This window comes from Anopheles cruzii, chromosome 2 (assembly GCF_943734635.1).
Source record: "Anopheles cruzii chromosome 2, idAnoCruzAS_RS32_06, whole genome shotgun sequence".
NCBI lineage: Eukaryota > Metazoa > Arthropoda > Insecta > Diptera > Culicidae > Anopheles > Anopheles cruzii.
The window spans coordinates 35,935,235-35,960,008 of record NC_069144.1 but is presented as its reverse complement, the minus strand read 5'-3'; the positions used below and the strand labels follow the sequence as shown (position 1 = coordinate 35,960,008).

Below are 24,774 nucleotides of genomic sequence, written 5' to 3'. Positions count from 1 at the left end.
TACATGAGCACCACTTGAGGGTCGGTCTGCTAAACAGCTGATCGATTATTTCGCAAGAATGCAACACACACCACAGACCGATGCGAAGCGCTCGCGACACACGCCAGCTTGGAGTCGCAGCCACCGCCGAAACAATTAGCGCGCCGATCAATAATTGTGTTCGGCACTCGGATGAAAATGTGATGAAATTGCACAACCCGCCACAGCGGGAAACACAACACCAACCACAATCACTGAGAGCTTGAACAAAACTGCGCGAAAACAATGGTGTTGCGCGATCTGTCAACGGACTGTCAACTGAAACCCGTTTCGTTTATACCTAGTAGTTCGCCTAGTGGTTCGCGCCTCCCCTCTAATTTTCTCATTTGCCGGAGCAGAAAAAGAGAAGTGGAAAATACTCTCTCAATTAGCTCTTTGTTTTTGTTGTGGTTCTGTTGGTTTGTTTTGGTCAGTTCGCTGTTGAGGTTTGGGGTTTTCAGTCAATTGTTTTTTCAACCGCGGGGAACGATGAAAGCAAGACAAATTCCGGTCCGCAGTCGCATCCGGCAGCAGGAGCTTAATCCGGTGTTCCACTTGCAGCACAAGGAGGAAGACAATCAAATCCTCACACGGGTGAAGATCAAGCAGGCATTGAAAACGGGCGTCCTAAATCTGGCCGGAAAAGGACTAGCCACAGGTAAAGGGGCCCGGAATACCCTGAATTGAATTGCCCTTTTCCAGCACAGCATTCCAGCAATGAGCAAGGTTAAATAACGCGACAAGCAAGCGATTACGCGCTCCGACGGCGTTGCATCACAGCGCAACGCTTTCAAATGCTGTGGCTTTCCACACCTTCCGAAGCGAAGCCAATTCCGTTCCAGTCCACAGAGCGCTGATCGCCGCCGATCGTGGGTGATATAAAAAAAATCCAAAGTGTCCGCATCCGATCTTGTGGTTCCCCCCCTGGTTGGAACGGTTTGGAAGCACATCATTTCACGGCTCACTGGGCGTCCACCGATGAAATCAGCTCCGGGGGGCACAGTGCTCATTACGCCAACGATAGTCCCGGCAACAGCTTCCACAACGTGCAATGGCAGAACAGCACAGCGTTTAATTCATTTGTTCCGTTCGAAAGAGTCGCCTTCGCAGCACGAGTCACCCCGGAAAGTTAGTAATCCGCAGTTGGTATTCGCGAGAGTCGCGTTTAAACCGTGATAGCGGCTTCGCTTATCGGCAATGATGAGGCGCACGCCAATCACGCACATTCCCTATCCGAAGCGTCGATATCGCAAAATACGCGGTACAGGGGACGGTGAAAATCCGTTTAAACGGCATTCCGATTGGCTGTTGCAACGCGATGTTGAAGGTAAAAGTTTATCTCTTTCCTATATTCCTCCAGTGCCGGAAAAGGTGTGGAACCTGAGCGACTCGGATGAGAACGAAAAGGAAGTCCGGTACGATCTGGTGCGGCCGCCGCAGGAGGATGATAGCTGGTGGAACCAAAAATCCCTCACCTCGCTCGATCTGAGCTCGAACACGCTCACGGTGATCAGTGAAAACATTCAAAATTTGGCCGATCTCACCGTACTGAATGTAAGTAGTGCCGCGAGCAGAGCGACCGAACTATAAATCAAACATAACGAGTTCCTCTATATTGGTCAGTTGCAAGATAATGCACTCACCGCCCTTCCAGATGGCATCGGTGCGCTTAGCAAGCTAACCAAGCTAAACGTGGCGCGCAACAAGCTGTTTGCACTACCGGAGAGCTTTTTCGGGCTGAAGGAACTTAAACATCTTAATCTATCGCACAACGAGTTTCCGGAGGTCCATTCTAATATCAGTGATTTGATCATGCTGGAAACACTGGTAAGAAAAACTACATACCGTTTAACTCTGGCAAAGTTAAGAAGAGAATACGTTTCGTTTCAACGGGCGGCAACATTCACACGTTGCTTGAAATGGAACATAGTGTGCTTTGGTCCATGCTTTGCAATGCTAAACTAGCATCAACGATATTCACCTATGGTTCATGGACAACTGAACATTAACCACAGTTGCTAATTTCCAACACTAACCTTTCCGTTAAAACCATAACACCCGTTTTGCAGGACATTTCATTCAACAGCATTAACTCGCTCCCGGGCGGTATTGGGTTTCTGGTGCGACTCCAGCAGCTAACCTTGAACAATAACCGACTAACGGAGCTTCCGAACGATATTGTTAATCTGCGCAGTAAGTGGTAATCGTTGCGTTATCGCATCTTATGTGACCTTATTAAACCTGATTCTGGCTGTTCCGTTGCAGACCTTCACAAGCTCGACTTGACGAAGAATGATTTGAAAAAGTTACCACCCGTGATGGGAGAACTTCGTAAGCTCGAGTGTTTCTACGTACAGCACAACGACATCGACGAGCTGCCCGATTTTACCGGCTGCGAGGCCCTGAAGGAGTTGCACATGGCGAACAACTTCATTCGCACGCTGCCGGCCGATTTCTGCGAAAACTTACCCCAGCTTCGTGTGCTCGATCTGCGCGACAACAAGATCGAAAGTTTGCCGGATGAAATTGCCCTGCTGGCCAGCCTGACACGGCTAGATCTGTCCAACAACACGATCAGCAGTTTGCCATCGTGTCTCTCTACGTTGGCCCACCTGGTTAGCTTGCAGGTGGACGGCAACCCGATCCGGTCAATACGACGCGACATCATTCAGTGCGGTACGCAGCGCATTCTGAAAACACTCCGCGAGCGGGACTCATCGAAACCGACCCGTTCCGGCGACGGTGCGGTGCGGTCAACGGGGGGACGGGGACGCGGTTTCTTCGACGAAGGAGCCACATTCCCGGACGTGTATCAGATGAAAAAGGGTCGCGCACTGATCGTCAGCTCGAAAGCGCTCGTCGACATTCCGGAAGCCGTATTTCTGGATGCCCGCGAAGCCGCCGTTTACAATGTGGACATTAGCAAAAATAAGCTTACCGAAGTGCCATCCGGACTCGGGCAGCTCGGTGCGCAGCTTACCGAGTTAAACGTCGGTTTCAACCTGCTCCGAACCGTGCCGTCGTTTTTTTCACAGTTCGACAAAATCGCCTATCTGAACCTCTCGAACAATGCACTCGAAGAGCTGCCGGACGTTATCGGGCTTCTGGTGACACTGCGTGAGCTGAACGTAATCAGCAACCAGCTGCGGTGTCTGTCGAGCTGTGTCTACGAATTGAAAGGGCTCGAAATTCTGCTAGCAAGTGGAAACCGGATCGAGGAAATTGACGCCTCCGAAACCGGGCTCGGTGCGCTGAAGCGATTGGCAACGCTGGACCTGGCAAACAACAACATCAAACATGTGCCTCCCGTACTGGGCACACTGAAAAACATCACGTAAGAATTCACCACTTTTTCGACGCCCTTCCATGATCATTCGTCATTCGGGTTTTCTCTTTAACGCACTGTAGAACTTTGGAGCTGATTGGAAATAGCTTCCGGCAGCCACGGCATCAGATACTGGAGAAGGGCACGGACTCGATCATGTCCTACCTGAGGGATCGTATTCCACAATGAAGTATATCCTCGAGCACGCCGCGCAAAGCATTGACCGCAGCACCCAGTACCCCACGGCTTGTAGAGAGCTTACGAAATGGTTACCAAAAACGAAACGGTTCGAGCAAAACTACGAAAGTAGCAATCGTGCACCAAAAACAAAGAAGAACCCTGCCCAATAAAGCTATTGTTGAATATGTTGCATTTTAAAAAAACACGAATCCATTATTCCAACACTTCTTCACGTTCATTTATTGCCCCTGTTCCGCCGCCTTTCAACCACATGCCTACAGTTTTCAACAACGGTGCGGTGCAGAGTGCGAAAGCAAACAATAACCGATCGCGTAGGAAAGCACAACCATTTGGCAGTGTCGAAATAATTAATCAAATGTTTTTAGAATAACGTGACCTAAGACCTAATGTAGAAGAATGTAGTGGAAAGAAAAGACAATCTCAGTTCTTAGCGCGAGTAATATTCACGCCGCGTAAACTCAATGGATAGATTTGGCAACGACGACCGTAACAAACCAATACCCGGGACAATTCGTTGCCATTTTGTTATGGTTTCACACTGCCAGTCGCTTTTCAAACGACCGCAGCAAGAGAAACATCCGTATCCGTATGTTCTTCCCGCTCATCACACCAGGTTAAATCCTTGATTCTGTTGTATTGCTTGCAGCAGTTTGTACTTGAGCTTCTCCTTTGTCTGGTAGTGAGGTAGATCAAGCACATTGAAGCAAGTGTGGGCCACGGGAAGAAATTTATCATCCGGCATTGGTTGAATGAAGATCTGCGAACAAACGAGAGGCGTTAAACAGGTAACTCTACTCTATGAAACAAAAACGGATCACCTACCTTTATTGCTTTCATCCCGAGGATTGGTATGCGATCACTGCCGGTGAGAAAGATCAGAAACTTTTTCTTCTCCTCCAGCGGCAACTCGTGAAACACCTCCCAGAACCAACGAATCTGTAACGGGCAGAGGACGGCATACCCCGTCGGGATCGTATCGATTATTGATGATTTGTTATGGCAAGGCTTACCGTTTGATCGCTCGATGAGTATCCATTCTTATATTCGGTATTTTCTTCTAGCGCCACCCAATCATACTCATCGTTGCCCACTACAACAGCCATAAGTTCGTGCGCTTTAAAGAGTTGCAACACGCGCCCTCCGCAAACGCGCATAAAACCAGCGAGAAACTGCCGGAATGATTTTTCTACCGATTTGTTAAACACATAATCGATATAAAGCTGAACGAATTCGTGTCTAAGGGTAGAGAGAGAGCGAAAACGACCATTTAGATTCACGCATCTTACCTGTCGATCTTTTACGGCCGCCCTCCCCACCGATACGTACTTGTTCTCCTGCGTCACCCGAATCTGTTCACCCCCTTGCTTCAGTGCGATCGTCTGCATCTCGCCAAAATATTCACGGGTGGTCGAAAACGTTAACTCAAACACGTCCGCCAGATCCGGTCCCTCGTAGTCCAGTACACTCTGCATCGATCGTGCCACGGTCGGTGTAAGCTCGCGCAAATCACTCATATCCACCTCCTCGCCGAGCAGCTTTTTGTACAGCGCCAACGGGAACGGAATTGCGATGATTGTAAAATTATAGATCGCCAAACCGCACAGAATGCCGATCAGTGCGAACATACTATCGTCTCCCTCGAAGTAATCCTCCGTGAACCAGATCGTGCGCGACTCTTCGAACGATTTAAACATTCCGTACTTCGGATCCAGAATGTCGCGCAAGAGAAGCATGAAAAATTCCTTCCGCACACCGCCCGCGTCTTCACCCTCCTCGCCGCAGAACTTGATTTTGATCGGTTTCTTCAGATCACTCGCTGCGTACTGCGACAGCTCGCGGATCGTATCGTCCACGAGGTTTTCACGCGTCACATTCAGCACAATAAACTGCGGCAGTAGCGGTACGGTCGGGAAGAAGAGTGACGGCAAGATCGACGTTGGCGTCGGTGTACTGATCGCTTTCTGCATCTGCAGTATCTGATCGGTTTGCAGTAGCAGCATCTTGGCTGCGGCGTTGAATATGAACGCATAGTTGCATAGCGAAAAGTACTGACCCGTCGTGTCGCGTGTCCATTTGTAGTAATCCTGCTGCAGATCGATCAACTCGGCTATCTCTCCGATGTGGAAGTGCTCGTATGCCAGCTTACTTTCCCGTTTGGTGTGATTGATCCAATAGAGAATGGCCATCAGTTCGAGCAACGAGACGAGCTGCTCGTCGTACCGTAGCTCGTGGTGCTCCTCCCGCTCCATCACCACCTTCGGCAGCTTGTAACGCACGATGTACAGGACGACGCTTTTACAGTTCTCTACCAACCGCTCGAAGTAATCGCGAGATTGCAGAGCCCACCAGCGTGTCACGATTTCGTACGGTATCTTCTGCAGGTTTCGAACCGACTTGCTGAACGGGGCGTGCAGCTTCTGGTAGTGCTTCGGATTGATGAACTCGTGGTACAGGGGCAGCAGCAAATAGATGCGCAACGTTTCTACGTCGGCAGGCGAAGGGACGAGAGACGCAAGCAGATCGGACGTGATCGAATCACGAATCAACTGGCGCAGTGACTCGTGCTCGATTTTGCGCACCAAATCGAACGTTTCGGTCGCGGCCTCCATATCGAGACCCGGATGTTTGGAGGTACAGCAAAAGTGTTGATCGTTCGGCAGCAGTAGCGATCCATTCAGGCAGGCCAGTGATTTGAAGATCGTTTCCACCGAGGACATTAGATCGAGCTCGACCGTCTCCTCAGGCTTCAGTTCCGCGAGCTCCCGTCCCAGTTGCAGCGACAGGGAAAGAATTTGTGTGTTTTTGCTACGCGGAAAAAGGTGTTAGGAATGAAAGTTTGCGATGAATTCCGTCTGAAGAAAAAGAAAAGATATCACAATACTTACTCGTACTGCCGATAGTCGTCCGATTCTTCGCTGGAAAACATCGACACAAAACACTGATCACCGCCGGAGAACATACGGTTCACGATCCTCTGTGAAACTTCGCAGTCATCAATGTCCTGATCGGTTTTAAGCTGTAGACCCGAGGAACGGTGTATGAGCAACCCCGTTGCAGTGATTCTAAAAGTTAAGCCCACTCACCCATGGTCCGCGAACGATCTGCGGGGTGTTGCAGATACCGACGATTCCGATTCCCAGTTGCCCTACGCCACTGAGTCCAAAACCGTAGATTTTCCCCCGTGAAGGCACAAACGCTAGCGTGTGGCGTCGACCACACGCAATCTGCGTGATCTTGCTACCCATCAGCTCGAACACCATGCGGGGCAGTATTTCGTTGTTGCAGCTACCGTGCCCCAGCTGGCCGAAAGAACCGGCGCCGCACGTAAACACACCACCGCCGGCGGTAAGGAACACGGAAAAATCATCCCCGCAGCTGACGTACCGGACGCCGAGGCTGCGTAGCGTGCGTAGTTGCGTCGGAAAGCTACGGGAGTTGAGATCGTTTAATCCCAGCTGTCCGAATGTGTTCTTTCCCCATCCGAAAATGGCCCCAGATCTGTAAGAAAAAAAGAAACCGTCGCACGATATGAAGGAAAGTCCAACGCTTCCGAGGGAAATCCTGTGCTTACTTGGATACAGCGAAGCTATGGTTTCCACCGCAGGCAATGAAAGCGATCGGCACACCGGCCAACGATACAACCAGCGTCGGTATGGCCACTTTTTCATTGGTCGTCCCAACACCTAGCTGGCCGTAAGCATTCGAACCCCAAGCGTATAGCTCGCCGTTGTTGGTGAGCGCCAGGCAATGGTATTGCCCGGAGGCGATCTGCACCACTTGCTTGGCGGCAATCGACCGAATGAGCCGTGGCGATGGCTGGCGTGTCACATCCACATCCTGTCCGAGCTGGCCCACTGCATTCGAGCCCCAGCTATATATTTGCCCCCAGTTGGTAAGCGCTAGCGAGTGCGCTGTGCCGCAGCAGGCGTTTGTGATGATGTAGTTCTCGAGTGACGTTAATCGTTCTGCGAATCCATGCGGGTGATAAAGAGTGTTTAAAGGAAGGTCTAAGAGCTGTAAATGCCATAAAGTAGAATCTTCAGAAAGCCAACTGTGCAAGAAAACAAACGCCATTACAATCGGTATGCCAGTGAGCGTTTTTTCTGGCACTGTCAACCGGAGTGTTGGAAAGACTCAATCGGGTGGGGGGCAGATAACTATCGTTTCGAACCATGCTTGACAGAAGGGAATCTCGAAAAGAACTGATAAGGTATCGTAGAACAATTTACATACTAAATCGCGACATACGTGGCCTTTTGTTTGGCAAACTTTCGACATCATGGCCCAGCTGGCCGTGATCGTTGTTGCCACACGAATACAGCTTTCCCTCGCTCACTAGCAGCAAAGTGTGGCTGGCGCCGCAAGCCGCCTGTGCAATGTCGTTCGCATGCAACCAATCCATCTTCCGCGGTACCATCACCTATAACAGCCAATACAAAGGTTTCACTTTGTTCCATATTTTGCTTAAGTTTCGGGAGCTAATTGTGCGTAACGTACCTGCTCTTCCTCGATCCCGCCAAGGCCCAGCTCACCATGGGCCGTATTGCCCCAACAGTATACCGCCATTACTTTACCCTAGTCTAAGGTAAGGAAAACAATGGTCTGAAAGAATCACAAAGAGGAATAAATATCATTAGGACTACACACTTTTGCTACTTGTTTGATGGCAACATGCTTAAACATCCCAAAAGCAAACGAGAAATAAATGTCAATAGGTCAAGTATCGCACGCAATAATGATCGGATGTTGCTAAATGCAAATGCGACCCATTTGGCGAACGATAATTAAAGACATATAGAACGTTCCAGACAAAGCAACGTTGCCGCAGCATTGGTCGCTGCCGAGATAAAGGTCACACAAAATGCGTAGCTCAGTCCCGCGACCACAAACTTTTTGATGATTATTTTCTGGTTTAAGTAGGCACGGGCAACTCTCACCTTCAAAGCGGTCGGGTCTAACAACATGTATTTGGTAGGTGTTTTCCGAATCGGTTTCTGGCCTAACCTTTCACACTTGGGTTCTGCGGAATAATTTAAGCTTCCGACAACGTTCCGCGACAACATTGGCGGGATACTTTGTACGCGAAACTGCCTTTTTCCAACAACTTCCACCAAACGCAAAAATTTACGAATCAATTGCTTCGTGTTGTTTCTGACGCTTGACAGCTGATTCACCAACACAACTAAAACTTGTGCAATCTCTACGTCGATTTCTTTCGTTCATCGATTGTTGTCATCGGGTATTTTTAACATTTTCCCGATGTGGGAAACATCCTGTTTCTCCCCCCCACCAGGGGCCTATCTGGCAATGTGGAGGGGCAGGAGCGCGATGTATCATCGCCCTTTATTACATATTTACATAGTACATATTTACATATAGGACTATACTTATGCTACGTTACATTACGCACATACACAAGCCGCGGATATAAGCGTATAAACATTCTCAGCTCCGCTACGAGGAGCTGTCAGTCCGTCGCGATCCGCTCTTGCTCTTCACAGCCGGTTGTTAGGAACAAACGGTACCGGTGGTAAACAAACAGCATTGCTAACAGCAAACGGTTAGCGAAGTGTTCGCCTAGCAGCTGCAGCGGCAGCTACGTCAGCAGCTGCAGCAGCAGCAGCAGCTGCAGCAGCCTCAGCCTCCAAGCGTTGCTCTTCTCGCCACGCCTCTTGAAGCTGCTCGGCAGGCCCGGGCAAAGCGCTGCCAGCACTCCGGGCTGCGCAGCATCTCGCTCATCAGGTTATCCGGCGTGAGGGGGGTGCGGCCGTCATCCGCCAGCAGCTCCGCTCTTTCCCGCTGGAACCGCGGGCAGTGGAACATAGCATGCTCCGCTGACTCCGCGGCGCCGGGGCACCAGGTGCAGTCAGGGGATCGTGCGAACGTCTTTATGTGCAGGTACTCTCGGAAGAATCCGTGTCCCGAGAGTACTTGGGACAGGTGAAAGTCCACACGTCCATGTTTCCTGCTGACCCAGCACGTGACGTCCGGGATGACTCTGCGGGTCCAGCGCTGGTATCGACTGGCGTCTGGCGTCCCCGCAGCCGCCCACTGCTCTTGCCACTGGCTGATGGTGCGCAAGCGCTCTCTCTTGCGCAGGGCCGTCGCGTCCGGAGGGGGATGGGTATCCTCCGTTTCCTGTCCATTCGCTGACCATCGTCGCCCGATGCAGCGTTCGTCCTCCTGCAGCAGCAGTACGATGGGCGTCATGCTGGCGAGGACCGTGGCCACACTGTACGAAACGCTGCGGAAAGTGCTTGCCACGCCCTGCGCTAGCTTGCGCTGCACTCCATTCAGGCGCCGACAGTTGCTCTGTACCTCGAGGCCGTGAGGCCGCGTTGCCCATAGCGGGGCTCCGTATCGGATCATTGATGTTACGGCGCTCGCGATCAGTCGGCGTCTGTCGCTCGTCGCTCCGGAACGATTAGGCATCAGAGCCCGTAGGACTCGCGTCACTCGGTCTGCCCGTTCTGCCACATACTCAATATGCGGTCGCCAGCGCAGGTGGTCGTGCAGTTGTATTCCCAGGTAGCGGATTGTCTGCTTCGACTGGCAGATAATTCCGCCGCCAACATCGACGCTCGTGTGCTGCCGCCCTCCTCTGTGGCTGCTGATGACGAGCACCTCCGTCTTCTCGCGAGCCAGAGAGAGGGAGTGTTTTTCCAGCCACCGCTGTACCAGTTGCACGGACGTCTCCGCGGCTTCTCTAGCTGCGTCCACGTCGTCGGCCCGTATGATCAGCGCCAAGTCGTCGGCGAACGCGACGCTCTTCACGCCCGCTCCTAGTGGAAGCTTCAGGATACCGTCATACATGACGTTCCACAAGGTCGGTCCGAGGATTGAGCCCTGTGGAACGCCCGCCGTGATGTCGCGGACCTTCAGTCCTCGGTTGGTTTCGTATAACAGCCTGCGCCCGGTGAAGTAGTTGCCGAGGACACGCAGTAGCTCCGGGTGTACCTGCATCCGACGAAGCGCAGCACCTATCGACGTCCAGTTGGCGCAGTTGAACGCGTTGCGCACGTCGAGTGACACCACCATGCAGATGCGTGGTGTGTTTGGTTTCGTGCGACCATGGCGCATCGCATCCGCTCCTTCCTCAACGATCATCCGGGCAGCGTCCAGGGTACATCGCTGCCGGCGGAAGCCGTGCTGGTTCGAGGAGAGGTGCGGTTCCTCGCTGCCCTCCAGCTGGTCATTGAGCCTGGTGAGCAGGATGCGCTCGTAGATCTTCCCCAAGACGTTCAGCATGCACAGCGGCCTCTGCGACGTCGCCAGCCCCGCTGGCTTCCCCGGCTTCGGGATCAGCACTAGTTTTTGCTGCTTCCACTCCTCTGGGAAGGAGCCTGTTTCGAGGAGCCGTCCGAATAGGCTGCAGAACACAGCTGGGTATGTTCGCAGGGCAGCGGTTGCGGCAACGTTCGGGATGCCGTCGGGTCCAGGGGCCTTGCGGGGGCTGAGGCTGCTGGCAATAGCCATCAGCTCTTCCTCCGTTACCCCGCGGATCGCCCCGGTGGCAGTCTCTGGTCGCGCTGCATCGGGCCAGTCCATCGGTGGCTGTTGTGGGAACAGCTCGTCCACGATGCGTCCCAGCACTTCGTGGTCGTCCTCTTGCCGCAAGCTTCCGCCTGTCAGCCAGCCCACTGCCGTTCGGTAGGCGTTGCCCCAGGGGTCGTCCTCCACCGAGTCCGCGAGTTCGCGGGCGCAACGCCGCTTGCTTTCCCGGATGGCGCTGTCGAGCATGCGCTTCGTCTGCATGTACTCGACGGCCCGGTAAGCACGGTCGCTGGCGTCCCCCGTTTTTCGCAGGCGTTTTCGGGCAAGCCCGCAGATGGTGCGCTTATCCGCGATCTCCGACGTCCACCAGTAGACGGCACGCCTGATCCGACCCGGTCCTCGGCCACTGCGCGGCATGGTCTCGTCACAGGCTCTCACCAGCAGTTTCGTGACGGCAGCCACCGTTGGTTCGACTCCGCCGAAGTTGAGTGCCCGCAGCGAGATCGCGAACACCTCCGGGTCGAACAGGTGCATCCTCCACCGGCGAAGCTGGTGCCGTGGTGCCGGGCGCGGTGCGGTTCGAGGCTGCGGGTCTCCGACGGTGTAGGTGATGGGCGAGTGATCCGACATCAGCTGGTCGTCCACTACCACCCGCCAGTCGCCCGGCCCAGCGATGGCTGGAGTGGCAAATGCCACGTCGATCACCGACGGCCTGGCCACTGCGTTGCCTCGGTATGTTGGCACACATCCACGGTTCAGCAGGACGAGCCCTAGCTGCTCCATGATCGCGAGGAGCTCCTCTCCTCTGGCGTTGGTCCGGGGGCTGCCCCACTCGACAGCGGCAGCGTTGAAATCCCCTCCTATGACGACGCGAGGGTGACCTTGCACTGCTAGGGCCAACGCCTCAAGGTACTGCCTGAATGCCTCGATGCCCCACCGTGGGGGGGGCGTAGCAGCTGGCATACACTATGCCCCTGATCTCGGCGACGACTATTCCCTCAGTGTTGCTGCAGATTGGCTGTATGGGGTACCGACCGCTGGAGAAGATAGCTGCCGTCTTCTTACAATCAGTAACCCAAAAGTTGCTATCGGTGGGCAACTTATACAGCTCCGAGATGAGCACCACTTCTGTACCGCAGTGGGGCCCATTTTCGCGTGTCACCTGGGCCAGGAGTAGCTGGACCAGCTGACAGTGCCGCATGTTGAGCTGCATTATTCGAGGCATTGCATGGCATTGCCCTCGCACACTGCCGCGCCCGTGTTGTGTGCGCCCGAGCACACGACACACTTCGGGGCTTCGGCCGTGCAGCTGTTCCGCCGGTGCTCCTTGCTGCCGCATCGCAGGCAGCAGTCGGAGCGGTCCGGTCCCTGGCACTTGTTGGGCTTGTGGCCTCTCCCGAGGCAGCGATAGCACCGTTTCTGGCTGGCCGGGATGGGGTCGGCCTCCCGCACTGTGTTGTGGGTCATGCCGATTTTTACTTTGTCCCTTGTCAGGGCAGCCACCGCCTTGGCTGGAACCCTAACGTTGGCCCTTTGCAGTCCGTCGTGCATGCGGCGGAGGTTGACGTCCGTCGCGGATATTGTGATACCCGCGACCTTTCCCAGCGCCTCGGCCACTTCCTGCTTGTCGGAGCACATGTCGATATCCCTAATTCGTACCACGGCCATGGCAGTGAGGACCACTGGTGTGGCCTTCTCGCCAACAATGTTGGCCACCGCGGTCCTTACGGCATTTGCGTCGGCGTCGCATTTGACCCTCAGCATCAGGTGGTCCTTGTTCGACCGCCAGGCCTTTTCGGTCACCTTTAGAATCTCCTCTTCCTCACGGACGAGCAACATGACCTCCAGGTACGACATGTCGCCCTTGGGTTCCACCCTTACAGCGTCGGGTTGGATTTTCCGTTGTTGCTGCTGCTGTTGTTGTGACCGCTGTCGCTGTTGTTGTTGCCGCTGTTGCGGTTGCTGCTGCTTTTTTTGCGGCTGCTGCTGCTGTTGTTGCCGCATTTGCGGTTGCTGCTGCTGCTGCTGTTGTCGCTTGCCTAGCTGCCGCTGTTTCCCGCGTTGCTGCAGCTCCTCCTCCTTCCTTCTTCTTTCGGCCTTCTCGCGCTGAAGCTGCCGCTTGCTGCGCTTCACCGTCCACTGGTGCCGCGGCTGTTGCCCCGGTTGGCCGGTGGCAGGATCCTCCTGCCCGCGTGCCGCTTCCAGCCGTTGCTGCGGCATCGTCGGTTTTGCGCTGTGGCGCTCCGGTTGTGCCGCGGGCAGCACTGCCTGGCGCAGCAGGTTCACTGTCCTCGCCAACCCTTCTATTGTATGCATTAGCGCCGCTCGTTCGGCCGCATGGCGCGCGTTAAGCTCCTCGATTAGGGCCTTTACTTCGGCGTTCACCTCTGCTTTTACGTACGACAGGAATGACGTCTCCTGCGTACTTAGCGGCTCGATGACCAGCTCATTAGTCGGCGTGGACTCTCTCCACGGCGAGTTTCTTTTCCTCGGAGGCGATCTCAGCTCCTCACTGGCCATGAGCGCCTCGTCCGTCTCCGCTTCGTCGTCGTCTGCCGCTGCAGACATGCTCTTTTCTTCGATTTTTCGCAGCTCTTATTGCACTTGGTACCACGCGGTTCGGCTGTCAAATTGCAACTTTGTCATCGGGTTGTGCGTTTTCAATGTCGATTTGGCAAACAATTTTGAATTTGATGTGATTTCTTTTTTTTTATGTGATTTCTTTCGATCGTTGACAGTTTCGCACAGTTTCTTATCTTACAAATTGTTTAACTATTTATTAGAACGCTCCCAAATAAACCATTTGCCAGTAGTCTTTTCAAATCTAGCAAATCAACTGAAACAATCAGTCGCTTGTTGTAAAACCACCGTGCACTTTATTGGAAAAATTTCTCTCGGTTTTTCACTATAAGTAAAGTAAATCATACAGCAAACTGAAGAAAAAGTGCCATTGAACGGCAGGAAGAAAAAAACCAGGAAATTGACCTTCGCGCATCGCACAATGTAACGAATCACAGTCATAGTTCATTTTCATCGGAATCTACTAAAAATCTGTTCACTTCTGGCTTCGATCCATGGACGGTTATACACGCATTGAAACTGGAATTACTGTGGAATTATGAACGTGCGTATCTACTGGTAATGACGCTCGAGTAAGTTTACTTGCGACCCACACATTATTCGTAATGGTGGTTCTGCTTAATCGAAACTGTAATCTATGGTACGCCCTTCGACTAGAATGCAGGCAGAATTCAAAGCGAAAAGATTATCTTAAAGTAGAGGTATTTGCAGATCACTCGACTCTCGGGCTCTTGCTTGTTTGTGAAAGCCACAGGAAGCCACTGTACTTTTCGGCAAGTGCTGCCAACTCGCCTTTCGGTAATACCGTCCTATGCACGCCTAAGATATTTTACTTTCGTCTTCACATCTTCGGACAACCATTGATGCACTGCCCGAGGAACTGGTGGCAATAACTTGTATTCATTGTGTGTATTATTTTATGAATATATTTTGTAATGCTTGAAAGATATTATAAATTTGATTCCTAGTACGCTAAATTGCTTGCACTATTGACACGTTTTGAATGTCGGATGTCGACGGTTTAGTGACTGGTATGAAGTATTTTGTCTTTTTAAAATGGTCTTTCTCGGTAATCATTCCACATCCGTGATTTCTCTATTCTATACTACTTGCTTCGCTTCCCGGCCACCATCCGGAAAGCCTAGTGTTTGCGCCCGAATCGTTCATGATGCGCATGTACAATTATCTTATTGGAATAGGTAATACTTTGTTTTGTAAACCGTTTTGCGATCTTTTTTAACTTTTAAACTGCTGGCGAGTCGGTACAATTGCTTATCGTTTACGTCGCATGTTCAATGTTAGCAAATGCTTTCGGGTCGCTTCGACTGATATGGAGCGCGTGGAATGGATTCAAGCAATTTAAATGCATCCTGTTATGCAGTACTCTTTGTATGCCCTATCAGTTCCGGGCCATTTCGTTGTCGATAGGTACCAGGAGTTACCGGGAAAGAAAAGCCGACGAATGAAATCAGTTTGGCACGAATTTTGGGAATTGCTGAATTCTACAACGACTGCCCCACAAAAGAATTGTTTTGTGCGCAAGCGTTTTGATTTTTATAGAATGCAATTTAAATATTTTCAACCCCACCCAAACAAAAAAATACTAGCACATTTAGGTAACAGCCATTTGTCTTGTTCTTTGCCATTTGTTTTCGCCATCCAGAAGATCTTTATGGGATTTCATAGGAATGTCGTTCTTCTATGAGGATCAACCTTCACCAATTATCTATCGCACGTTTCTCCCTTAAAACCTATTAGACCACCGCTGCTCTGCGTAACAAATCAATTTCAACAAACATTCCGTCGTGGACAGGTTCGACCAACGAAAAAGAAAATACTCCTCTATAACGTTCCAATAGACACAGAAAACAGAGCACAAAAAGAAACCTTTCTCTGGTCAGATTTGTTCCCATTCTACTTGGGCACCATAACTTTTGCTAGGCTGGGGAACACTTCACCCTGGATTGGGCCACACTCCACGTTTTCCCCGTCCACCGTCATGTGACCATTGGTGCCGTTTGGTTCGATGCGAAAGGCAGTTACCGGAACCATCTGGATGTAATCGTTCGCTTGCAGCGGAACGTGCGTCCCGCTGCTCAGCCCGAGCAGAAACGATAGGAGCTGCGATCGAGAAACTCCTCCCCGAATGATCAGCAACCATATAATGCCATCGTTGAGATGCGACTGCGTGGCAAAGTAGCAATCCGTGCTGAGGTGTGTCTGGTATGCGGCGTGCACCATCACGAACTCGCCCGTCAAGGTGGTCCACGTGTCGGGTATAGCAGCCGTTAGCGCGGGCAACCGCGACGGTGGACCATACATTTGTACGAACGGCCCGGTACCGTTGGGGCCAACCTGCTGTCCGATACTGCCATCGTTGGAAGCCTTATCACTCTCGTACACGCTGTCGACCGTGGAGAAGTAGGTGCTTTTGCGCGACGTTGCCGAGTACCAGCTGTCGATGCGGGGACGAAACGAATCCAGATTCATTCCCGTCTCCAGTGAAAGCACGTCACTAAAGTTCGTATCACAGGCATCGCAGCTACTTGTGTCGGTTCCCCCACGACAGTCGCGGCAGTTCAACGTGGTGTTGTAGCTAACGCTGTGCTTTAGTGTTCCGATCGCACCCGATCGCTGGCTCGTCGGCCCATTCATATGGCTGCCAGCCATCGTGGTTCCATTGGTTTGGCTAGCCAGCGCCGGAATGTAGGATACTTTCCCATGGTACGTCCGTAAGCTGATCAATCGGTGGACCGACCACACGGTAAACCTTTGACCTCCGATGGCACGTAACCGTTCGCTCTCAATGTCGATATCTGATATGAGGCCCCAGCCCACGGACAGGAAAGAGAACATTATCTGCGAAGAAGAAGAAACAAGGTTAATGTGGCACCCGCAGCAATAAACTCTCGCTTATGGTTACTTACATTGGAGCGGGTCTCGACTCTAACTACGTCTAACATGGAATGTCTTCCCTTAACTACCATTAAAGCTGATGCCAGTACGGGTTTCGTTTCAAAAGGCTCTCTGTAAAGCGAAGAAAGAAGATATTATTATCCGTGTTAATTCAAATTGAAATACAAATTGACAAACGCTGAATTTAATAAATTTTGTTTTTGAAATCACTCAAAAATATCGACAAAAGAAACCCAACTGTAGCCTGAAACTGCGAATGACGGGAATGCACTTGGCAAAACTGCAAATTCCGATGTCCGGTTTCCACAGCGTACGTTCGCTTCCCTTCCGCAACAAAAAGAACGAGATCGGACAGCGGATTGAATGGTGACACTAATAATCCGGAACGGATTATTCTGCCGATTATGCTGAACCGGATAAAACCGGTGACGACACAACACGATGACACCTGTACGCGCTGGATTCAATTGCCGACAATTGCGATTCTTACTGAAAACCCGTTATCTCCGTAATCCCCTTCGCCGTCGCCGGCCGACCGCGCATACAATTTGTCTAGCCACCACCATACCCCGGGCGCCTCGCTCCGTCCTAGTTGAAAGCTGTTGAACTGTGCCCGTGTTGTCACATGACATGCCCAATATTGGCGACAGCCGGGGCTTTATGACACCGCTGTTGGCGTTTCATTTGCGGCCGCATGAATTGTGAAGCAACAATTTCTATCCCACTCGAGAGCCGTCCTCATTTTGTCACTAGCCATCAGGCGTGACACTATCGACGAGCGCCCCAGCTGTGCACCCCGCCAAAACAAGTCATTCGTCAATGATTAGGAGTATCTTATCAACGACCGAATCGACCGCGTGCCGTAGTCCGTGGGGTGCGATCCTTGCTCAATCGCTGGCTCTGGCAGGGCTTTCGCAAAAGTTTGTAGCGAATATCTATACACCGCGCAACGAGAATGACGAGCAACACCTCGGTCGGTTTCGTGTCAGCAAACGCTGGGCGCGGCGGCAACGGTGTCTGGTTTATGATTTACTAACAAGTCCATCGAGTTTAGCACACCTGAGGGCCACCGAGCCATTGGGCGTAGGGTCCACGAAACCCGCTGGTGGTTCCACTGCTGCCACCTGAATGTTATGTAATGTAGCTTTCCAACACCATTCATCGTCTTCGTTGGTCGATGTGGAGTACCACAAATCGATCAAACATCCCATTCGAGAGGTCCCTTGAGAACTCGATTCTCCCGGACTGGCCACCGGTCTCGTTGCTGCCGGCAGGAGGTATTTTTTGCCGGCCCTCAATGTGGCACATGACGAGCATCGACCGTGAAGCGAGCGGTGTGCCGCTGTCCTATCCTTTTTGCGGTCAAACTATGTTCCGCCCGGGAGCCCGACCGCGGGATAGTGGTCAAGGGTTGGAGTGGCTGGTCGCTGCTAAACGCCAAACCATACAAATCTAGGCCAACCCATAAAAATCTTTCCCTCCAAAAAACCAGTCCACCAGCCGCCGCCGCCGATTGGCTACTCTACAAACTTTCTTCCAAGCAAGGAACTGCACCTAGCTATATATCCGTGTTTGCGGTGTGATGACCGTTGAGCGCCGTCCTTTCAATTACGTAAGAAAAACCAAACGTTTTTCTTTCTTTTCAAGGGCTACCAAACAAAACCGACCACCGGCAAAAGTGGAGCAGTGGACGAAGGAAGCGCGACCTTCTCTCGTAGCACATCTGTGACGCAAAGGCCGATCATCACAAAGGCTCGAAATCATCACCACCAGATTTGAGTCATTGTTGACGCAAATCACACGGACATGTTTGCAAACACACACCTATACGCGTGACTTGTGGTTTTCGATTAGAGATAAATCTGCATTTGTTTTTCCATCAGTTGACGCAAGATTTCAAGTGGTCCGGAGCGAAGGCAAATCTTCTATTAAACTTTGCACGGTGGCTTTTTGTCAGTCGCCGTCTGCTTCGTTGCTGGGGCTACGGAGAGTGTACAAATTTTAATTTCATTTCATCCCCGACCGCTCAACCGATGATTCGATTACGAATGAAACTCGATTTGATTGGCTTTATTTGATTATTTTGGAACCGCAATGTTGGCCGCCATTAACGCGGCGCCCATTAAACTTATTGCCTTGGCACTTTAACAGCCACATTCATACGTTTGACGCGCTAGAGCGATAAGGTGTCAAGTTAAAGCAACGAGCGAAGTTTCCCTATCATATAAAAACGCATTTACTATCTTAGTGGCCGTGCCAATAATGCGTTTCAATTATACTACGCACGTAGCATCCTGCGATCAGATTGTGAGCATGTGCGCCAACGATTGTTCGTTTCTTCTCAACCACCGGCGGAGGATGTGGATAGTTTTTGACGCATTACCGCGCATGTAGGTTATCGCGGGTTCACCGGGCCTGAGGAAAAAAATAGTGGACAAGCATCGCACGAGAAGAACACAAAGTGCGCGAGAAAAAACCCTGTTAAAAATCCAACGGTCGAGTGGATCCGCCATTAGACGCGCCGGTAAAGAAAGGTGGGCAAAGATTCAAGCATCACACAGCCTCGAAATGCTGCCAACCCGATCCACAAAGTACAAAGTCCGCCATCGAGGAGGCCATGAGACCATGAGAAGACAAAGCTCCACCGATTGCAAGTTTTGTAGCACGCGGATCGTGGAATTGTCGTCCGGGGCGGTATCAATCCGCGACTCATAGATTCGTCCGGACGGGATATGGAAAACAACCCTTGCTACACGTGTCACAGCCCGCCGTCGGTCGGGCGTGTCTACTACTGGCGGCGGGGCGGCAAAGTGAGCAATGTTTTTTCTTATCTGCAAACACGACATTGGCTGACACAACTGCGGCACGGCGTGCGGTTGCCACCGTTGGCGACAAACAACTGTAATCGATTGATAGATAGAGCTTTCTTTCCCCGCTGCTGGGGGGTTCGCGTTCCGAGGGATGAAGGCATTCATGGTCATGCGATAGGGTATTATTGATATTCATAAATCCTTGGGCCAACTGTTGTACTGTCAACATTGCGTCCATCACAAAATTTTATTATAACTAGTCTTCGAGTCTTTCACAGTCGTGTAATATTTTTGAACTAGTATTAAACTTCTAATATCTTGTAGACTTGAATGCGGCCAAGCTTGAGACTGTTATGTAAACTAATGGCTAATGGGACTTCACCACCGTCGGCGAGGCCCGGAAATAAGGGTGATCCACTCAACCCGGTCCACCACAATGTTCCGGGAAATGTATATGCCACCGATCAGCAAAAGCTGGTATACTGGTCAGTTCCGTACACCTGCACAAGAACACCATTATTGCGTGGAGCATGGCGTTTTCTTTTCTTATCAACCACAACCGAAAGGTGAGATTCAACTCTAGATGTTTGATTCGTCCCATGCACGACAGGAAACGGTACTGCCGCATAATTATTCCCCGGACCAGGACAAAAATCCCTTCCAGCTTCGGTTCGTGACTCGCGTGAAAAAGAACAATCAACATGCACATTACAAGGTGATGAAGGTGTAAATTAAATGTCCCCGAACATGCTTCTGGTTGGGATCGAGATATACTTTTAAGTATACGTTACACACACAAAAATGCGGCATGCAAAATGAGTTGTGCATTTGTGTTTAGTTTTTATACGGTCAGGTGAAATGTACGCCGTCAACCGTATGAACAGCCAGAGCATCAATCATAAGAGCAGCCATCAATCATAAGAGTTGATGATTTCTATCGATTATACAATGAAACAAAACAATTATAAAAGAAAGAATGATTAATGTGTTAAGGGAAGATAAGTTATTCACACCCATTCGAATGATATTCTACACACGATATATTTCAATAGCCACTTTCTTATTATTAACAAACACGAGCCATCGTCGGTGCTATCGGATCGAAGTAACACACCGTCGTGAAGCAATGGTTGGTACTTTTTTCACTAAACAACCAACTGCGCAATCATGTGTCGTACGAAAGAGCTGCACTGCAAGCTCCCTCCTGAATCACGTTCAACTGAGAAACGGTGCGCAATGGAGAGACAAAGGCGTATTACCAATTCACATATCTGAAGGTAAGCGGGGATCCCCACTGCTGAGAAAGATAGAGGATCGAATGATCGCACGTCCAGTATAATCTGATATTCTGATTTTACTTGGAACCGGAATGCCAACATGATGGATTAAGTGGCCTTTCGAAGGGATACATAAACGCGTATGTTATTTTGATCTTTTCCAGTATTACAAAAGGTCATTGCAAAATGTCACAATCTCAAGAGTAATAAACTCGCTGCACCAATTAATCGATTTCCATGCAAAACACGTCAGGCTGATGGAAGGTGGTGCTGCCCGTTCTAATCATCATCATCCCGTTCATTAATGATAAGTAAATAACTCCAACTACCAGCTTGATCGTACTCACTCATATAAAAAGGACACCGTTTTCGCCAATCCATTGCCGGACCCGCAAGGAATGATGCCGATCGGTAACTCCTCGATGGCCGTTTGCCAGTCCTCCCGCTCGAACAGTCCGTTCAGTACCTCGAAGAAGATGCCATCGCCACCGACGACGACGATCCCCCGCCAGAGGTAGATGTCCCGCAGGCGGACAAACTCGCGCGCCCAGTTGCACTTCTTTGTGATGTGCAGATCGTAGAGGATTTCGGCTTCGGCAAAGACCGGTGCCACGCGCTGCTGAAACATTTCCCGCGCCTTGCCCGAGCCGGACTTTGGGTTCAGTATGACGAGCATTTTGCGCGTATCGCGTGGTTGATATGTGTGTTTCTGCAACGCCGGTTCACCGGCGATCAGACACTTGATGGCGGCGCGCCACTTTTGCGCTTCGCGGTTGTTGTCCTCGTAGCGATCGAACGAACGGAAGCGCAGGGTGATGGTGGTACGCTCGCGGAACCCGCCGCGCCGGTTGCGCTTCAGGATGTACGCGTAAATGTACAGATATGCGCTCACGTCCGTCTCATCCTGCTCACCCGAGTTCTCCTCGACCACCTTGAGGGCACCCGAGTTCGAGATGGAGGCACACGTACACGAGGAGCTGCCCCGCGTACGTCGCTTGCTGCGCAAACAGCGACAACCGATGATGTCCTTCAGCGGGATGGTCTGCTCCTTGGTCGACCCGTTCGATTGTTTCTTCAAACAGAGCCCCTTGTCGGTGAGCCGCACCTCGAAGACGGTATTTTTCTTCGAACTGATGTAGAACGTTTCGGTGAGATAAACCGTCGGTTGCTGGAGTTGCCGTTGATCTTCACCTCCACCGTTGCTGACTGCGAATGCTTCCGTTTTCGATCGCAGATCTTCGTCCAAGGTTTCATCGACCCTCAGCGAAGAGTGAATCAATTCACCAAGGTTCATCATCGGCTTGTGAGCGGGTTCCATCATCATCCAAGGATCAGCTTCCCACGAGCAAACGGCTTAGCAGCGGAAAGCCTTAGCCGCTTTCGCATCGACTACTACAGTTTCCCGAACAACTGAACCATTCTGTTGAACTTTTCACTACAAACACTTACAACAAACACTCTTCTCGCGGGTTACGATCGCTTCCGTTTTAATATTTCTGTCAGTTCCCTTTCTATTGCTGCAACATTTTCAACACACAAATTAACTACTTGTCAATTCAACAATAATTCGTTTGTTTTTAGGTCAATAACTAAAACATTGTGGCACCACGAAGAATATGCATTCGTAACCGCCGAACCGTGGCAGCCGACCAGTTAGGTAAGTGAATGTAACAGTTACACAGCGAGACGGACTGCCGGCGGCGACTATTTGGAATTGCAGCAGAAACGGCCTTGAATACAACCTCACCAGCCAGTGTTCCCCCCGTCGGTGAAACTCGAAATGCCTCAAAGGGCCGATGATGATGGTACAACCAGATTGGTGGTGCACGCAAACCTACAATCTACGATGACGTCCAGATGACGAACTAAAGCTGGCCACCCACCCTCGGGTTTACCGTTTTGAATCACCCACGTCGTCGTGTAATTCGCGAAGGTTGTAGTATCATGGCGTGACCAACCGCCATCAAGAGGTCTGCCCGTAGGCCCCCCCCAGGCAGCGTCAAACGGGAAGGCAACAAAACTCAAAACCCTGGTTTCCGCTGACACTTTGGGGTGCCTCTCAAGGGTCCCCGGGAAAGGTTTCCTACCGAGATTCCAGCGCGATGATAGAGGGTTCTTTTTCGGGCGGTGCTACTTCTGCCCAAAAACCACGTAACACAAGACCTTTGCGCCACGGACAGCGGAATGCGTCAGATGAAAGTTTCTTTTCGTGTACCTGTAGCTTGACGCCGAAGACACTGTCGGGGAAGTTTCGTGTCGAAAATGGCATCTTATAAGTTGTCTTAGGACGCACTGGATCCGTGCGGTCCGTGGTTTCCCTTTTTTTCTGCCAACTAATTTTATACCTCCACAGAACGGAACTAATGGTTTACGAGGTGAAAATGAACGGAATAGGTTGAAGTTAGAGGGGAGCTGCCCCGCTCGATAGGTGGGTGCGACTACGGAAGCTACTAAATCATAGTTAATGATAGCCAATTATGTAAAACACCATCACAATAGCGCAATGATACCTCGGGACTGGAGCGTTTGGTGAGTGGAGGAAAATTAATTAGAAAATGAGTTCATATGATCCATGGTGTTAATTTCTTTATTTTATGTCGGCAGAAAATACATAATGGCTATCATTTAGCAGACATTTGATAGCAGACCATCATTGGAGAAACTCTCTTATTGATCAATCGCAGAAATAAATAAGAGTTGTATTCTATTTATCATCTTTTATGGTTTTTTATTTACTAAATAAGCTTTGTAACCTCCGCTGATAAAGCAGTCGGTAGTGCTCTTCGCTGTCACGCAGCTGGCCTGGGTTCGAATCCCTGGATCGGTTGTCACACAGCCGGCCAGGGTTTCGATTCCCGATACCGGCGTGACAGGGGGGTTGGCGCGGGACCAACAACCCCGCCCGTAAAAAAACGAATTGTTACAGAAAGCAACAGAGATTAACATTGTCTCTGGTGCAGGATAAGACCGCTCCGCGGTTGTTTCCGAAGAAGAAATAAGCTTTGTAAAAGGCCTACTAAAAAAAGAAACCTATCCCATAAGATCGAACGTACAGAAATAAAACAAATTTCAATTTTTATGGTTTTGTCTTATGATATCCGTAGCCGACTATTGGCTATTGTAGCCAAAGCGGATCGGGCATTGTTATTAGTAGGTTTTGTTTTTAATTTACAAGGAAGCCATAAATTGCCTGTCGAAATGCTTCTGTGTTAATTTCATCCACTCGTTAGGTCCACCTGTGCAATGGTTACAATGAAATGCCAACACAACAGATTCACACATCACAAATTACATTTGCTCCCATCCATCAAGTTGGCGACGACAACAAGCCCGGATATTACGTAAAGAGTTCTCCTGTGATCTGTGATTATATCCAGGAACAGATGATCGAGCGAATGTCACGCAACGGACCGGCAACAAAAGGGACGCCCGTGTCGAAGGTACCAGCATGATTTCACACTTTCGAACACACATTTATTTGGCAAAATTCGGTTTTTGCAAACGATTTTGGCACCACGCTAAGCGCCAGCTCTCGTAGAGCTGGACAAAGGGCAGCAATAAAGGCTCGCGAAGGCACACACGCGCACACACAGCAAGCACAGATGACACACTTGAGCTGGGGAGCGCTCTGAACATTATCGTTTCCCGGGCATCGGGGTCGTACGCGAACAAGATAATACTATTCGCGTTATCAACTATCGAAAACGGGTTACCACTTCAAGCATCACTGCCACCCGACACACCTGACTATCCCACAGTATTACGTGCGCCCGATTCACTGGTAATCCCGTGGTGTGCGCCATTATGTCAACATCGTAGTGCCCTGGCTATCGGTCTCTAGATCTTAGTGCTAGCTATTTAGCACAGCGACGGACGGCCGCGCAGCAGACAGAAATGGTGCCGATGAACCTACCGAGAAAGGCGCACTACCGCGACGAAACAACTCGGACTGACGAAACGATCACCTTAGGAACCGGAACCGGAAAACACGTCCGAATATTTTAACCGAAAACACGTAAAATTCGACGGGAAATTATGTATCTCTTACACGCAAAATGCGTCCGACTCATAGATTCATAGAGATTTTGAGCTTGAAGCTTCTTTCGTCTTAATGTACAAATGGATTTTTGTTAATTTGTCCTACACGAAATAT

At 50.8% G+C, this 24,774-nt stretch overlaps 3 protein-coding genes across 4 annotated transcripts; 1 reads left to right on the top strand and 2 right to left on the bottom strand.

The window, feature by feature from the left end:
- The first annotated feature begins 474 nt into the window (after positions 1-474).
- On the top strand, positions 475-3,677 carry LOC128277777 (leucine-rich repeat-containing protein 40). The gene is made up of 6 exons (XM_053016300.1): positions 475-676; positions 1,379-1,572; positions 1,642-1,845; positions 2,088-2,211; positions 2,284-3,352; positions 3,427-3,677. Exons 1-6 carry the CDS (start codon positions 508-510, stop codon positions 3,530-3,532), a joined length of 1,866 nt encoding a protein of 621 aa, XP_052872260.1. The 5' UTR covers positions 475-507; the 3' UTR covers positions 3,533-3,677.
- An 82-nt stretch (positions 3,678-3,759) lies between these two features.
- On the bottom strand, positions 3,760-8,683 carry LOC128277504 (probable E3 ubiquitin-protein ligase HERC4). 2 transcript variants are annotated; one of them, XM_053015968.1, is made up of 10 exons: positions 8,482-8,683; positions 8,042-8,146; positions 7,778-7,964; positions 7,116-7,509; positions 6,628-7,042; positions 6,430-6,560; positions 4,871-6,349; positions 4,555-4,780; positions 4,367-4,480; positions 3,760-4,301 (listed from the first exon to the last, which is right to left on the bottom strand). In XM_053015968.1, the coding sequence occupies exons 2-10, from the start codon at positions 8,108-8,110 to the stop codon at positions 4,149-4,151; spliced, it is 3,168 nt and encodes a 1,055-aa protein (XP_052871928.1). In that variant the 5' UTR covers positions 8,111-8,146; positions 8,482-8,683; the 3' UTR covers positions 3,760-4,148. The 2 variants fall into 2 exon arrangements, with proteins under 2 accessions (XP_052871928.1, XP_052871929.1); XM_053015969.1 differs by having other exon boundaries at positions 7,793-7,964.
- Positions 8,684-13,913: 5,230 nt separating this feature from the next.
- On the bottom strand, positions 13,914-24,469 carry LOC128268695 (sphingosine kinase 2-like). The gene is made up of 4 exons (XM_053005887.1): positions 24,365-24,469; positions 20,969-22,138; positions 16,546-16,645; positions 13,914-16,477 (listed from the first exon to the last, which is right to left on the bottom strand). Exons 2-4 carry the CDS (start codon positions 21,943-21,945, stop codon positions 15,533-15,535), a joined length of 2,022 nt encoding a protein of 673 aa, XP_052861847.1. The 5' UTR covers positions 21,946-22,138; positions 24,365-24,469; the 3' UTR covers positions 13,914-15,532.
- Between the last annotated feature and the right edge of the window lie 305 nt (positions 24,470-24,774).